At 52.9% G+C, this 15572-nt stretch overlaps 1 protein-coding gene across 1 annotated transcript; it reads right to left on the bottom strand.

Moving 5' to 3' along the window:
- Positions 1–1081: 1081 nt before the first annotated feature.
- On the bottom strand, positions 1082–14819 carry TCN2 (transcobalamin 2). The gene is made up of 10 exons (XM_037510890.2): positions 14731–14819; positions 14241–14446; positions 11475–11667; positions 10485–10636; positions 9341–9502; positions 7480–7652; positions 7166–7352; positions 6152–6323; positions 3661–3776; positions 1082–1632 (listed from the first exon to the last, which is right to left on the bottom strand). The coding sequence occupies exons 2-10, from the start codon at positions 14302–14304 to the stop codon at positions 1571–1573; spliced, it is 1281 nt and encodes a 426-aa protein (XP_037366787.1). The 5' UTR covers positions 14305–14446; positions 14731–14819; the 3' UTR covers positions 1082–1570.
- Positions 14820–15572: the final 753 nt, after the last annotated feature.

Here is a 15572-nt window from a genome sequence, read left to right as displayed (position 1 = left end):
GGCTGCCCCAAATTGGTGAGTGGGTCTTTTCAGGAAATGACCTTTGATTTGAGCAGGATTCAGTGATTCTGAACAGGATTCAGCTCCTACTAGAACACTACCTCCAGAGGGAGGCTCTCCTGCTCGTGGGCCCTTCAAAGCCCACGTGACCTGTCTCCAGCCTGGCCTGAGACCTGCCACAGCCAGTCTCCCCTACCAGTGTCTCTGGGGTGGGGAGGCAGCAGCGTGGTACAGTGACACCGGGCAAGGCGTCAAGTCATGGGGTGAGGATCTTGGCTCTGCCACCTCCAGACTGTGTGGCCCTAGGCAAGAGGAGCCCCACCCTGTGCTGTGGGGTTAAAGGTGAGTCACGGAGCAGTTGCCAGCCTGGAGGAAGGCGAGACACTTGAACAAGCACGTGGAGCTCTGGGCACACATTTCACGGTACGCGCAGGGGTGGGTTTTCATTCCTGATACTCTCATGTTCATTTCAGTATAAAAAAATTTTAAAACACCTCCGTCCCCTCCCTGCCCAGTGTTTGGAAGTGGCTTTCTAGGAAGAGGCGCATTTAATCTTGTTTTCGAGGACTCCAGGAGCATCCAAGGGCTCCCTTCCCTTCCTTGGTGGGTTGTAGGCAAAGGGTGTCCCTTGGCCTGAACCCCAACTCCTAGAAGGCAGCCCAGGGTCAAGAGAGGCAGGGTGGTGCCCTGACTTAGGAAAGGCAGAGGCTCAGAGTACAAGCCTTCCTGGGCCCCCAGCTGAGTTTGGGCTCGCAACCTCAAAATCATAACGCACCCAATTTTCAGTGTTTGAGGGGAGGAGCCAGAAGGCCACCCCAGGCCAGCTCTGTGTGCCACTGTCAGAAACAGCCCCTGCCTGATGGTCTGGGTGAATCAGTTTTCCTCTTTGAAGACCAATGTCTTTATCTGTCATGCAGAGATGAAAAGGAAAATATCAACAACTTTGGTTTGCACAAGAAAGTGTTTAGCAAGTATGTGCCCCATAAATAGTCAGCAGCATCATTATCCCCAGCTCCCAGGAGGATGTCACCCACCCTTTTCTGCTCCCCCCAGTGGCATCGCCCTTTCTCTGTACCCCAGCATGATGCACCAGAACACTGCAGCCATTGCACAATCAACGCTTTAATCATTTTGGAGGTGGACTTTGAGCAGCTCCATAGAATCCTTACTAGCTACTGTGCCCCCAGTGGCTCGGGGCGCCCCCTGACACTGGAGTGGAGAGCTGGGGTCAGTCCTTCCTGCAGGTCATCAGCCCAGAGCGGGTGGTACTCACGACATCAGTGGCCGGGGGAGGCTCCTGGTGCTGAGGCGTCTGAGACGCTTCAAGACCGTGGGCTCTGGGGGACTGCAGGGGATGCCTGCAGGGACCTTCTCGGGATGGTGCTTGGCTCTCTGCTCTGGGCGGGGCAGTGGCTTAGGACCCTCACAGGATGGTGACTGGGGTAATCAGGGACACGGTCCAAGTGCACGTGAGGTGGCAGCAGGGTCAGGCACATGCCTGTCACGTGTATCTGGCTGGAGGGCAGAGGCCCAGAGAGTGTGCAGGGCTGAAGGAGGTGAGCCCAAAGGGCTACCAGCTAACCAGCCTCAGCTCGATGGTTTCTCCGTCCTTGGGTCTGTAGTCAGCAATACCTGCAGAAACAGACCACATGTGGGGGAAGGTTCGCAGGGCAGGGGGTCCCACGCCCCAGTCATCTCCTGGACCCCCACTCTTATGGGTCTGGAAGATGCTCTCACGGTATGGCTGTGGGAAGCCAGGAAACAGAGTCTTCAGGAAACACTGAAATATGCAGCTCAGGGTCCCGGAGGCCCACAGGCCTCTCTTGCAGAGGGGACGCCCCTCAAGAGTAGTTACACTGGGCAGGGTGCGAGATAACCAACATGGAGGGAAAGAAAGCAGGGGCCTGACAATGCCCACCCCCAGATCATTGTCTCTGAGTCCCCTAGGGGTTGAGAGAAAGAGGAACTTGCTCTGTGAGGTGTGGAGGGAGAACCAGGACGATGGGTAAAGTCAGCCTTCACTCAGGCGGGACAATCTAGGCCCTGTAGGACCCCGGGATTCAAGCCCCAACTCTGGCACTCACTGGCTGTGTGACTTTGGATAAGTTATTTGACCTCTGTGAGTGCTAGGGTTCTCCAGGCCCTCCCTTTTCCCCAGGACTTCCTGCTGGACTGTGGGGAACTCAGAGGCCCACATCTGCCTCTGCCTCATGTCTGTATGTCCTTTGGGTCCTCCCCCCAGGCCACATCCTCCAGTACAGACTTTAACAGTAGTGGAGCCACAACGGAGGGCCCCATCTGCTATCCCTTTGTTTTATTTCTCACTTTGGTCAAAAGCCAGGCAGGGAAAAAGAATGTTTTCCATTGGATCCCCTCAGAAAGTCCCACCTACAAAGCAAGTGGCCCATTGCCTGGCACATGGCTAGTGCCCAGAGGTTCATGTGGCAGGAGCAGGACAGTCTGGCTGATGACCAGGTTTATGCACCGGGATGCTCATGATAGCCTGGAACCTATGAGTTAAACTGGAGACACCCTAGAGGTCCAGCAGGAGTTGTTAAATTGCATCCTATGATGCTGCTCCACTGCCAATTGTGCCATACACAGGCTGGAGGTGGGCCTAAGCCAGCCTAGCCATCCCTTCTCTCTAACCAATGGTGGGTGTAGAGCCTGGGTGACCTCCTAGCAACAGGGGTGGGTCCAAGAATCCACCTGTGTCCCAGTTTCACCTTTGAGATACCAGAAGTTTGCCAGAGGATTCAGAGACAAGTGTTCTCAGTCATAAAGGGAACAATCCCAGGAAGACACAGAAGGGCCTCCCTAGAGAAGGGAGTCACAGTGAAGTGTGCTGGCCCCTTGATCACACCAGCCCAGAAACTCCTATTCCCTCTGGACTCCACATGAACTAATCGATCTCACACCACAGAAGCTGGTTTGCAATGCATTTCCGGTTACCTGCAGCCCAAAGCATCCTAGTAGATGATGTAGTCTATTACAAAGAAAGGGAAGAGCTACACACACCAACATAGAAAAATGTTGGTAATATAATAAGAACAAAAAAAAAAATAAGCTGCAAAACCATCTACAGAGCTGGGCCTCCAATAGGCTAGCTATTAGCCACATGAGCCCAGTGAGCACTTGAAATTTTAGTACCCCAAAAAAGCATGCAAAATATGTCATCAGTAACTTTGCATTGATGACATCCTGGTATGAGAATATTGTCAATCTATTGGATTAAATAAGATGTTATTAATATTATTTGACCAAGCAAGAAAATTCAGAATTATACAAGCAGCTCACTTTTTACTTCTGTCAGCATCGCTGTAGAATATGGCTCCATTTTAATGAAAACAACAAACAAGCTTATATTTAAAAAATAATCTGAAGGAAAACACACCAAAAGTTAAAAGAAGGCATTTCTGGGGAGTAAATTTTGGGTGATTTTTAACTTTCTTTGCTGTCTATCTGCTGTCCTAGAATTGCTACAATAATTCTACAAAAATTCTAAGATCTCAGTTAAATGAATTATACATAACCTTGAGCCTCGATGATTATCTGAGGCTGGGGACCAGGAATTTCAGGGGCAAGCTGGGGTGAGTTGAGGAGGCCTGTGGCTGGGGCAGATGGGGGACATGTCCAGAGGTGGCAGGTCCCTAAACTCACCTTGCAGCAAGGGGACGTCAGGGTCCCGGAGGAGCTGCCAGAACTCACGTTCCCCAACTTTCTTCCCCATCACCAAGGTCAGGTAGGGACCTGACAAGGAGGCCTGGGTTCCATACCTACCAAAAGGAAGGCAAAGAGGGAGAAGAGGTGACTTCCGCTCCTGTGGACCCCAGGACAGGGTGGAGAGTGCCCACAAGAGCCCTGCCGTCCCCCTCAGGGCCAGCACTCGGCAAACCTGCCTCCATCCCTGTGGGTCTTCCCTCCACCCCTCCTCTCCAGCCCCGCTGACACTGTCCACTCAGGGGACTCATCCCCTCTGTACTGGCCACGACCACGGCCTGCAGGAAGGGACACACAGTACATGATCCCCTCAGCTGTAGACCCCTCTCTGAGGGCTGACATCATAGGGGGTGAAAATCAGAAGCAGCTGGCTTCGCCTAGAAGATCCTGTGTCCCATGGGAGAGGGTGTGGCCCAGGCAGAGAGACGCAGGAACATGCCAGGGAGGGACCCAGATACCTGGTGGTGGGCCTGGGTCTCCGGTTCAGGAAGATTCTATGACTTGGTGACCTAATTCTGTGAATTAATTCTATGACTTCACTTCTCGTGGCTGGGTTGCTTTTCTCTTTGATTCTACCTTTGCCCCCTGTTACTCGAGAGGTCTGGAGTTAGAATGGGGCCTGGCAGCGAGGAGGCTCCTCACTCACACCCCCACCCCTGACTCCAAGTGCCACTGCCAGAGGGATCCTCTTGAAACTCTGTGGGTCATGTCCTTCCCCCTTGCAAAAGGCTTAGCAGTGGTTGAGGGAGAATTTTTGTAATTTTAAGAACAGGAAAGAAAAAAGAAAAGAAACACAAGCCCACTCATGGTGACTCAGTCAAAGCGAAAGCATTATTTTAGAGAACACAGGGAGTGACCCCTTTCCCCAGCCATGTCTACTCTTTGGGGCTGCTGGGGCCCTTCTCGGTGCACATGTCCCTCTCTGGCCTCCCTTCCAGCCTTCTGGCCCCCTTCTCCTCTCCTGCTCTACCTCCGTCTCCCCCACTCCCTCTCCCCCCTCCCCTCCCCTTCCTGATCTAGCTTTCTCTAGGGCTGATTCTATGGTGTGTATTCGGCTTTTTGCATTCCTGTGCTGGAACATGACCTTCATAACTGACCCCTGAACCCAATTCAGGCACCCACCCCCACTAACGAGAGAATTATTCTTCAGGCTGGTGTCCCTGGCGGCTTCTCTGAGGTTCTGGAGTTCTGAATGAAAATGGTAGGCTCCATTTTTTTCATGTTGATGACAATATCCAAACACGAAAGCCAGCAGGCTCCAGACAGGCCCGCCAAAGGGTTCCTCTGGGACCGTGTGCCCCTAGCAGCACCACCCAGATGCCAGGAAGAGGGGCCCGGGGGGGGGGGTCTCCAGAGCCTTAGCTGCCTGTGCCATCAAGCTTGATGGTGGCTTAGATCCAGCCACGGGCAGTGCCACCTGCTTCTCAGCAGATAGTCCTTATTTGAATGCCACTGGTTTTAAGGTTTTCTTTGTATTTAGTTCACAAAGTTGTGAAGAACACATTTTAACTGTCCAGAGCTAGAAAGAGAAAGGCCTTGTAGTAGTAAACATGTTGTCAGTGCCCACCTAACTCACAGAGCAGAAATGACTCAACCTGGAGTCTGGGGAACATTGTCCTTTTTAGGGGCCTTTGCATCTCTCTGGCCTGACATTCCCCAGCTCAGATGACCCCTGACGTCAGTGTTTCCCACCCACCCTGCCCCCAGTTGAAGGATGCTGTTCTTTGGGAATGCCAGTTGGGGAATAGAAACTGGGACCCTCTCAAATTGAGGCATCTCTTTCTATAAGAGCATCCCAGGGCCTGGGTGTCTTAGTGGAAAGCACTCAACTTCTCTGGGGTTTACTCCCCTTTGGTACAAAGAGAATCACCTCCATCTTTCCTGTCTTATTTAGGCACGGACAGCCCTGGCATAGGGCAGTGCTTTGGAAATGCTAATTCTCAAACTTGTCAAATCTCAGGAGGAGAAGCAAGTTGAAATATGTCCAACCTCCATATGCTACCCAGGGCTCGCCCTTGGTAATTCATCACAGGGATTAGGCCAAGACCATTTGATAATAAAACTTCTTATCCTTCGGAAAGCTAGGTTATACTGAGCGCTTACTCCATGCTGGACCTGGCACATATAAAAGGCCTGTGTCAGATCCTCGTAGGCACTCATTCCCAGGCCTCTGGCATCCTCGCTGATTTGTGGGTAAGTAAGTGGCTCTGGGCCCTGTAGTTCCAAGTGATGGAGCTGGGATTCCAAGGTGGGGGTCTGGCGTGCCACCCATGGCCCCCTGTATCTGCTATAGAGTCGGGATAGAAAAGCAGAGCCTGGGCTGGTGCCTCTCTCTAGGGAACTCTCTCTTCCACCCCATGTTTCTTCTGTGACCCCACTGCAAGGAAGTGGGGCCAGGCAGGTGAGGGATGGGAGGTTGGGGGGTTCTCACGTGAATCCTCCAAGCTCCTGGGCCTTCTTCAGGACATCTTCCAGGGAGGACCCAGCAGGGACAGAGATGGAGTGTCTATACATCGGCAGGACGCTGGGGACACTCAGCACGACGCTGATGTCCTCTGGAAGTTGGGTCTGTGAAAGGGTCTCTGTAGCCGGTTCTAACATGACTGCACCAAGGAGAAAGGAAGGGGCAGTTGGTGAGAGGGCAGGGGGCCTGGGAGTTCGTCCTCCTTTTTAGTTGAGAGATGCTGTGACTCCTCGGGACCTCTCCTCCCCAGGATCCCAACTCAGTCAGTATCACTACCCCCTGCTCATCGAGACTTGGCTGCCATCTCAGCCCCGCGCCCCCCGCTGCCCAAGGTCAGGTCCCTAACTGATTTCTCTGCCTCTGGTACCTCTCCCACCTGTCTGCCACATAGCAGCCAGAGGGCTCTTTCTAGAATATGAATTTGTTAATATCACTCCTGTTACCTCTGGGGGTCGCCCTTCCTTTTCACTCTCCTGCTCATTCTCTCCACCACACTCTTTCCCAAGTGCCTTCTCCCAAATTCCAGTCTTTTACACTCCTTGCCTTTGTTCTTACTACCTCCTCTCTGCTCTGCCCTTTTTTCTCTCTCCACTGGCAGATCCCGCTCACCTGCTCAAGCCTCTCTCCCAGACGAAGCCCTGATTCTGCTGTTATCATCATAAATCAGAGCTAACCAAAATGTATTTCCCCCCATTCATTCACTCATTCATTCATTCAGACATTTTTATACTGGCCATCATACAAGGGGCTCGAGTTTCATGGTACACCCAGAGCTCTCCACTTGGTATCTCCCTCCCCACACCACAAGCTTCTAGAAACTGTGATCTTAGCCCCCAGTGCTGCTAGTGTATCATGCACACCCACAAACCCACGTTGAACAGCATAGCAGGGCTAAGCCAGCTCCCCTCCCTGGGCCATGCAGATGTCAATATACACCCTGCAGGTTGAAAAGATCTGTGCTTCCGTGAAAAGCCTGGTTACCTCTTGGTGCCAGGCAGTCTGGGGAGATGAGATCCACATAGCTCTTGTGGTTCAGGACAGGCAGCAGCTGGGAGATCATGAGAACATTCTTGAATGTCCCCTCCTGCAGGCTGGCCAACAGAGCAGCCCTCGCCTTGAGGCATGCTGTGCCCAGCTGGACCCCGGGCAATGGGGAGGTCATCAGAAACTGGTGACAGAGGAGAGATGGACAGTGGGTGAGTCAGCAACAGGGAGGCACTAGGTCTTCCAACCCGTGACCAGTCACTCCTCGCCAGCCACCAGGGTAGACTATGGCTCCAGGGTCTGTTTCCCACCTGCAGCGCCAGAGGGGTGCTGTAGATATTCCCAAAATAACCCTCTGGGGTCTGTGCCTTCAGGATCTTTTCTCTCACTGTCCTGATGGCCAGCAATATCCGGTTTCTCTGATCTGGGTTGAGATTGGAGCGCTCCAGACAGGTGAAGGCCAAGCCTGCCATGGCCATGGTGTCTGCAGGGGATAAGACATGTGGTTGTGGGACTCCCTGGTGGCGCAGTGGTTGAGCACTGGGCTGCAAAGCTGCCCTCAGCCTCTGCAGCACCAATTCGATCCCCGGCTACCAGCGAGGGTCCCACATGGCATGGCAGACCTCTCCTGCCGCGCCCACTGCTCCCCTCAGCAGTTTATTTCATTAGTCTGCCTGTTCTGTTCCCTGCTCTGGCTCTAGTGAATTCTCTCACCCTCCCACGCTTCTGACTGTACCCAGTGCTTGTATAAATAAATAAATAAATCTTTAAAAAAAAAAAAAAAAAAAAGACATGTGGTTGCCTGAGAGCCAAGCAGGGCCTGGGGACAGTGAGTTTGAAGGAGGGCTTAAAGAAGGGGGTGACATGCTCAGATCAGCATTTTAGAAAGCTTCTGCCAGCTAAGGGGACAACTCAGCCCAGCTTGCCCCGGACTCTCCTAGTTCAGGCGCTGGAAGTCCAAGGTCCGAGGAAATCCCCTTGGTTGTCCACAAACCAGGATGATGGACACCAAACCCCTGCCTACAACTAGGGTGTTAGAGGTTATGGAGAGAACTGGAGGAGGGAGGCCCAAGAGTACCTTGTTTTACACTTCCATCCCTGAACCTGCCTGCACTTTGCAATCACCAGGGAAGTTTTAAACAATGCAAAGCAAGATCTATCCCTGGTGGTCTGATTTAATAGACTCTGGGTTTTTAAAAAAATATGTATTTATTTACTTATACATACAAGAACTGGGGTGTAGGCCAGAGGTGGCGGGGGTGAGAGGATTCACCAAGACAGAGTGGGGCGCGGAACAGGCGACATCTACTGAAGTACACTGCTGAGGGGAGCAGTGGGCAACACAGGAGAGGTCTGCTGCACCATGTGGGTTGTTTCCTGGCTGGGGATTGAACTTGTGCTGCAGTGGCTGGTGACAGCTTCATAGTGCTGAAACTTAACCCCTTGCACCACCAGGGAGGCACTGACTCTGGGGTTTTTTAAAGCCCCTACCACCCAGTCCTGGCCCAAGGTGATTTACTATGCCCAGTGGTTTTTTTTTTTTTTTTTTTTTTTTTTTTTTTTTTACAAGTTTCTGAAGCAGAATAAGCTCCCTGCTGGCGGGCGTCCTCCGCCTTCTCCTCTCTGGACACCTCTCTCTGGGCCCAGATCGTCTCCATCCTACCCTGGCCTTTGAGTGCACATGCACTCACTCCCAGAATCCCGCAGCTAGAAGAGACCTTGAATTACAAGGATAAGAACAGGGCACTGGAGGCCCAAGGTCACATAGTGAGGAACCACATCTCAGGCTTCCCAGCTTATATGATAGTAAGATCACGGCCAGGTCTGCCTGCAGGCATGCACTGTGCCAAAATCTTTATTTGCAAGGCATCCTTGATCCAGACGTGACCTGGCCGTTATTTTACAGGAGAAGATGAACCAGAAGCTTGGCTGACTTGCCCAGGTGTCCTACAGCAACCTAGGAGAGCTGGGATCCAGATTGCAGCCTGGCTCCAGGAATGGTTCCCAGTCACTGCACCACATAAGCCCTCGCCTTTGGCTCCTAAAGGTGTGGATAAGGAGCATCCCAAGGAAAGGTAAGTACGAGGCCAAGGGCTAAGGTAAGAAGTTGGGCATAGGGGCCAGGGGCTGAAAGAACGCCTGCCCGACCGAGGTGGGGACAGGTGCACTCACCCACAGAGAGGTGACGCTGGTGGAGGAGTTGGTCGTGTTCAACAGCATGCAGGAGCCTGCCCACCACACTGTCATGGACCCGCTTCTGGTGGACACACAGGGCCAGGATGCCCAGGCCATACTTGTAGTAGCTGGTGTGGGGGTGACCCTTGTGATTGTGGCCTGGGAGGGAGGAAATCGTGGGGCAGGGGTGTCACAAAGGGCCGGAGGTGTTGTCTCTCTGCCCCACCCAGCAATGAACCCCGCCATTGCACAGAAACCCATTGGCTGTACTGCCTGACACCCTGTTTTGGGTTGTGTTTTTCTTCATTTCTTCAACATACATTGTAAGCCCCACTAGGTAGTATGTGCAGGCGCTGTGTCAGAGGGAGGAATACAGTGAGTACAGGCTGGACTCCACAGCAGAGCCTCTGACAATAGAACAAATCATGCACGTGATGGAAGGAGTCTTGGAGTAGGGGGGAAGTAAGGGCAGGATTCTCTAAGGAAGTAGTGATGGGGAGGTGGGGTGGCACAGGTGGGGTGGGCCAGGTAGGGTGGCACAGGCAGTGGGCGGCTAAAGGTAGAGCAGGAGGGAGAGAAGGGGAAGAAAACCTTCTAGACAAAGGGGACATATATGAAGACCCTGGCTTGCAAGCTGGGAGAAGGCCAGTCTGGCCAGTGCCCATGAAAGGCAGGTAAGGCAGTAAGCTAGAGAGTGGACAAGCGGAACCTGGAGATAGCTTGTGCCCAGGACTGTGAACCCAGCAGTGAGCAGCTCCTGCAGGTATAGGCAATGCTAACAAGATCAGATTTCTACTTAAAATGCTCATTCTGGTTGTCCCCTGCTAGGTCTTATAGGACGAAAGTTAGCAGAGATAGAGTTAGGAGTGTGTAGGAAGGAGGCCAGGTAGTTGTCCTGCAGGGGGATAGTCAGGTCCAGCTTGGGGGCTGAGCAGCAGGACTTTGTGCATGTGGGTTGCAGGAAAGGTTTCATCAAGGATGGCTGCTGAGGCAGGCCTGAGCCTTTCAGTGGACAGTGAGGCAAATAGGATGGAGATGCCTACAGAGAAATCCCCAAGCCCTGGCACAGATGCTTCAGCAGTGAACACTGTGTGCTGAGCCCTCCCAGCTACTCCCACCTCAGCAGGCTGTGTCCTCTCACCAATGGCCCTTTTCTCTTCCTCCAGGAACCGCTTGAGCTGTGAGACCAGCTTATCCCCCTTGTGGCCCCCAACAAACTCGCAGTTGGCCCTAAGAGCGAGCAGGTAGAGGGCCAGCTGGCCCATGGAGGGTTTGTCGTCATCATCACTAGACCTAGGGTGAGACCAGGGAGCAACATGAGAAAGTGCTTTGCTGGTAAAGCTGGCTTGGGGTCCCCTAAAAGTCACAAAGTGGGAAAAATTCTAGCAGCTGGGACCTTTGCTAGAACTGCCAAAAGCAGAGATAGAGAGCTAGGTAAGCTGTGAGGTGCACACCATGCATTTTTTATAAAGATGAAAAGTTAAACTCAAGGATAAACTCTGTGGGCTCAAGCATCCAAGTAATCTGGGCCTGCCCCAACATTCTGTCCACACTTTGTCCACATACTGTCCCTTTTCTTTCCTCTTCCTCTCCTGAGAAGGAAGCCCCTGACTAGTCCACTTCCCCCTAGCCACCAGAGTAGACCATGATGGCTAATTCCCTGGGTGGGAATCCAAGCAGGAGATGCTTCATGGCTGCTCCTGATTCTTCATCCCTCATTCAGACTCCCATGCTGGACCTCAGAACAGTCCTACCTTCAAGCTCCCTGGAACGGAAGCACTGAAAGAGTCAGATGCTGCTTTTGGGCTCGGTAGGATGAGTAGTGTCTGCTTCAGGCATAGGAGGAGAGCAAAGAGCATGAGATGCTTCTGGGTTCAGCATGAAGAGTGTAGTCATGGATTTGTCATGTCTGTCTCAGGTATATAGGTTGGTGCAATAGCAGCACAAGGGCCCTGTATTGGCATCTGCCATCTAATCAAACCACACTCTTCTTTGTACAGATGGAGAAAGACCCAGACTTGCATAAGGCCTCCCAACAAAACAGTGACAGACCCAAACCAGAATGTAGCTCTCCTGTCTCTTAGGATGTAAGCAGACCATGGGAAAAGGAGAAGAGAAGATGCAGCCATACCTCAGGAGGCTTTGTTGGTAATTGAACTTGAGGCTGTGCAGGTAGAGGGCTTCCTTGTCCCCAGCCTGCAGGCTGGACAGGCGCAGGCCCACGTAGAGACTGGGGTTCAGATACTCCAGGGAGAGCAGGTCCATCCAGGGCAAGACGCGCTGGCCCAGTCTTTCTACTATCTTGCTGTCTACCTCTGGTATTTCTTAGGAAAGAGAACAGGGCAAGTGAGGTCTCAGGAACAAGCCACCAGCAAGGAACTACCTTTACCTTACCTTGTATGAAATCTGGCCATAATGAAAGGCAGTAGGGGGTGAGTTGGAGGGCAAGGAACATTATTCTGAGAGAGCGACTGGAGTGGGCAAGGGAGAAGTGGCAGGCCCAGGGCAGAGGAAGCTGGTGCCAGCCAACCACTCTGCTATCAGGAGTGAGAGACCAGATGCCAAGCTACATGGTGTGCCCAGGCACCATGCCTGCTGTGATGAAGTGCTGTTGTCATCATTGTGCATAAAAGAGGAAACAGAAGTTCAAAGTTGTACGGGTCTTCCAATAGGCTGCAGAGCCTAAGACACCTGTCTGCAAAGCCCCTGCTCTCTGGCCTCTGCTCCCACTTACAAACGCTTCAATCCACACGGATAACATATTCCACATGCAGTGTCAGAGACACTGCACACTGCCCACTGGCTGGCTGATGAGGTTCGTGTGTGCAGACCTCAAAATAATGCTTGCCTGGACACCTCTGTTTGGGTGCCACCCCTAAGAGTTGAACTGTTAGAGCCATCGTGGGGTTGACTTGAACCTGTATAACCAAAACTCCAAGTGGCCTCAAAGGTATTTCCCAGCTCCAGTGGATTGTGCCTCCCTGAAGGCACTTTGGACTTTTCCCCATTTACTGCCTCCCAGGGGCCCCAGAGCAGCAGCTGCCTCCACTGTGCCTTAAGCTAGGATGTGGGCAGCGACCCCTCCCAGGGGACAGTGGGCAGAGGGCATGGCCTGCCTCTTGGGCCTCCTGGCACAAAACCCAAGGTTCCACTCACATGGCCCCATCCCCCCCAGTTTGGGTCCTACATCATATGCCTGTCTCCCCCAAGTCAGATTCTGTGGCTACGAGAGATGGGGTGTGTAGAAGAGCAGGTGCTTTCCTTTTCTGTCTCTTTCTCCAGTTTCTACATCTCTCAGCCTGTCTTTCTGGTCATCTGAACCCCCCTCCTCTTGCCCCTCCCTTTTCTTAAACTTGTGAGGAGCCCCATGTGCCCCCGGGCCCTGACCTCCACCGCAGTGAGTCAGCCCTGGGCTTACAAGTGATAAGAGGAACTGGACTGTAAAGAGAGATTGATGACCACAATCTAGCCCCAGAAGGAAGGAGCCAGGCAGATTCACCCAGGGTAATAAAAGAGGCCTGGGACATGCCACCCCTCCACCCCTACCCTGGGAGTGCTAGCTCCCGGGAACTTGGATTCTGCCAACCAAGGCTGACTGGTGTCCACACTGGGAAGCCCAGGAGCCCACCTGGCACAGGCATGGATGCAGCTGCCTTGTCAATTTCACAGCCACACAAAACTGTAAACTGGTCCAGTGGCCTGTGGGATCCTCACTCACCACAGGAAGGCAGGGAGCATTTGACAGGTGAGGGAATGAGGCCGAAACTAAATATCTCAGCAGCAATGGCTATCCCCCCAAACCCAGCCCCGGATTCTCCCCCACGGGAAGGGAACTCTTGTCAGGTCAGGCGGATGGACCAACTGTCAAGAGTCACACCGGGTGAAGATGAGGATGGGGCCCAGGTCTCCTCTGGGCGCTGTTTGGACAAGAACCAAGAGCCCAGGGCTTAGGGCCTGGCTGGACTTGTGTGACAAAGGCCAGAGTCTCTGGTCCCCAGGAAAGGCCCTGGCCTGGAGTTCAAAGAATTACTTTGGGCAAAGCCCAAGAGAGCTGGAACATCTGGAATCTGAAGAGGGAGAAGAGAGACCAGAGGCCCCCAAGTCCTGCAGCTTCTCTTTCCTTCTACCTGTGTGCTCAGACTCACAAGCAGATCCCGAGAGGCCTTTGGGGCCCCAGCCTTGGGACACAGAGCTCAAGCAACCAGGCCCCTGGGTGTGGGTGTAACCGAAAGATCTCACCACCACCAGACCAGCCGGCACCCCTCTGGGACTCACTGTCAGGGTCTCCCGTTCACTTCCTTCGACCTGGGTGCTGGTCCCCACTCTTTCCCTTGCCAGCTCCTTTTCTTCCCTTGAGTCTCAGTTCCTTTGTTGCTTCCTGGTCCTTAGAAAACTTCTCCTGACCTCTCTTCCGAACCCCTGGTCCCTGGCCTGCTCCCCTCGCGCTGACTGGCTTCCTTTGGCACCACCTGCCCCCTACCCGCAGCACCCATTTGCCTCTTGACTCCTTTGGTTGGTCCCCTTCACTAGAATGGAGGCTCCAGGGCAGCAGGGACAGGCTGTCTTGCTCTGTCTTTCCCCCCAAGCCCAACACAACCCCTGGCACAGAGGAGGCTCAATCAATGCACCTTGAATAAATGAATAAACAAGTGACCGAAATAATAGAGATGGTCTTATCTGGTGAGGGGGCAGACATACGATTAATCTCAATACAAAATGCCAGAGATGGTTCAGCTAAACCCAAACTGCCGTGGGAGCTCAAAGGGAAGATAAGTTCCTACCACCACTACCCACCACCATGACGTTGGAGCCTCAGTTTCCCCAGCTATGTAAAGAGGGGCTTGGGCAAGATGGCACCCCCTCCAAAGGACCCAGGAGGAAAGATATGGTTACTCACCACAGATGTCAGCGAGAGCCCCCAGGCCCCCCAGCAGGAGGAGGAGGGCCCTAAAGCACCCCATTGCAGGAGCAGGGGCTGAGCGGCAGGCAGGAAGTAGGACAGACTCCTGGAGCTGGCCTGCGGACTGTCCTGACCACAGCTGGCCACGCTCCAAAAGAGGCGTCTTCCTGTCACTGATTAATCCCTCCACGCCCGACAGCAGGCTGCCAAGTCAGCAGAGAAAGGGGAAAAGGTTTGTAGCCGAGGGGAAAAGAAGGCCAAAGAACAGGGGAGGGAAGGGCTGTCCCCGAGGTAGGTGCAAGGGGAGAGGAGGGCCAGTGGGATGGTGTGAGACACCTGGAGGCAACCACATTTGGGGTCCCCACTGCCTAGAGTGCCCTGGGTCAGCACACAAGTCCCAACATCTGATCTACCCAAATCTGTCCCGACATCTGTTCTGTGTCCCCCAACTGTCCCAGCAGTGGACAGGTCGCATTGAGGCGCCTACCTGGTACCCCTCACAAAAGAAGCCCCTGGAAACACCCACTTTGGGCTGGACAGGGAGCAGAATGGGGGTAGGAGGGTCACATGAGCGAGACTGCTGGGAGTCAGCTGATCTCTGCACACACTCCCAAGAGGCGGGGGCTGGCCGGGCCCAGATCAGACAGGCCAGTTTTTACAATCACCGGAAAGCTGGGAGCCTCCGGGAGACAAAGCCAAACAAAATAAGATAAGGGGCGGGATTTAATCTTTTGAGACACAGACACTGGTAGCAGGGCTACTTGTCAGAACCTTAAGGAAAGTAAACTTAGAAAATCTCTGCAAAAAGGAGAGAGAAAAAGGGTTCCTCATGCTCAGCTCCTCAGGAGGATCAGTGTACAGGCATTCACTCTGGCAGAGCTGTGTGCCCCTGGCTGGTCATTTAACCCCTCTCAGTTGGAAATAGTTTTCTCCTGTGTGAGACGAGAGAACCAGTCAAGATCATTGTAGTTAAACTGCCTTCCAGCTCAGCTTGTAAAGAGGTTATGCCCTTAATCATTTCCAAATGTGATTTTGATTGTAATCATTTTATGGCACATTGCCAAAGTTCATTGTTCAAGATAATCTAGTTTTGTGTCTGACTTAAGGCAAGTCAAACTCTTGACATAAATAAGAAGATGTCTGTTCACTGACATACTTTACAGACTTAAAATTAGACTGTCTGGTGGAGGCAGGTTGGGTAAGTGAGGTTCTGGGGAAGGAGGGAGACTAGCTGGAGGCACAATTTCTGTAGATCTTTGGGTTCGAACCTCCAGGGGACCTTGTGATGTATATGTAGTGGAGACAACTTGGTCTGGGATTGGATGGCCT

This window comes from Talpa occidentalis, unplaced genomic scaffold (genome assembly GCF_014898055.3).
Source record: "Talpa occidentalis isolate TD23 unplaced genomic scaffold, MPIMG_talOcc4v2.1 talOcc4.14, whole genome shotgun sequence".
In the NCBI taxonomy this organism is placed as follows: domain Eukaryota; kingdom Metazoa; phylum Chordata; class Mammalia; order Eulipotyphla; family Talpidae; genus Talpa; species Talpa occidentalis.
This window is presented reverse-complemented; position numbering and strand designations above follow the sequence as displayed.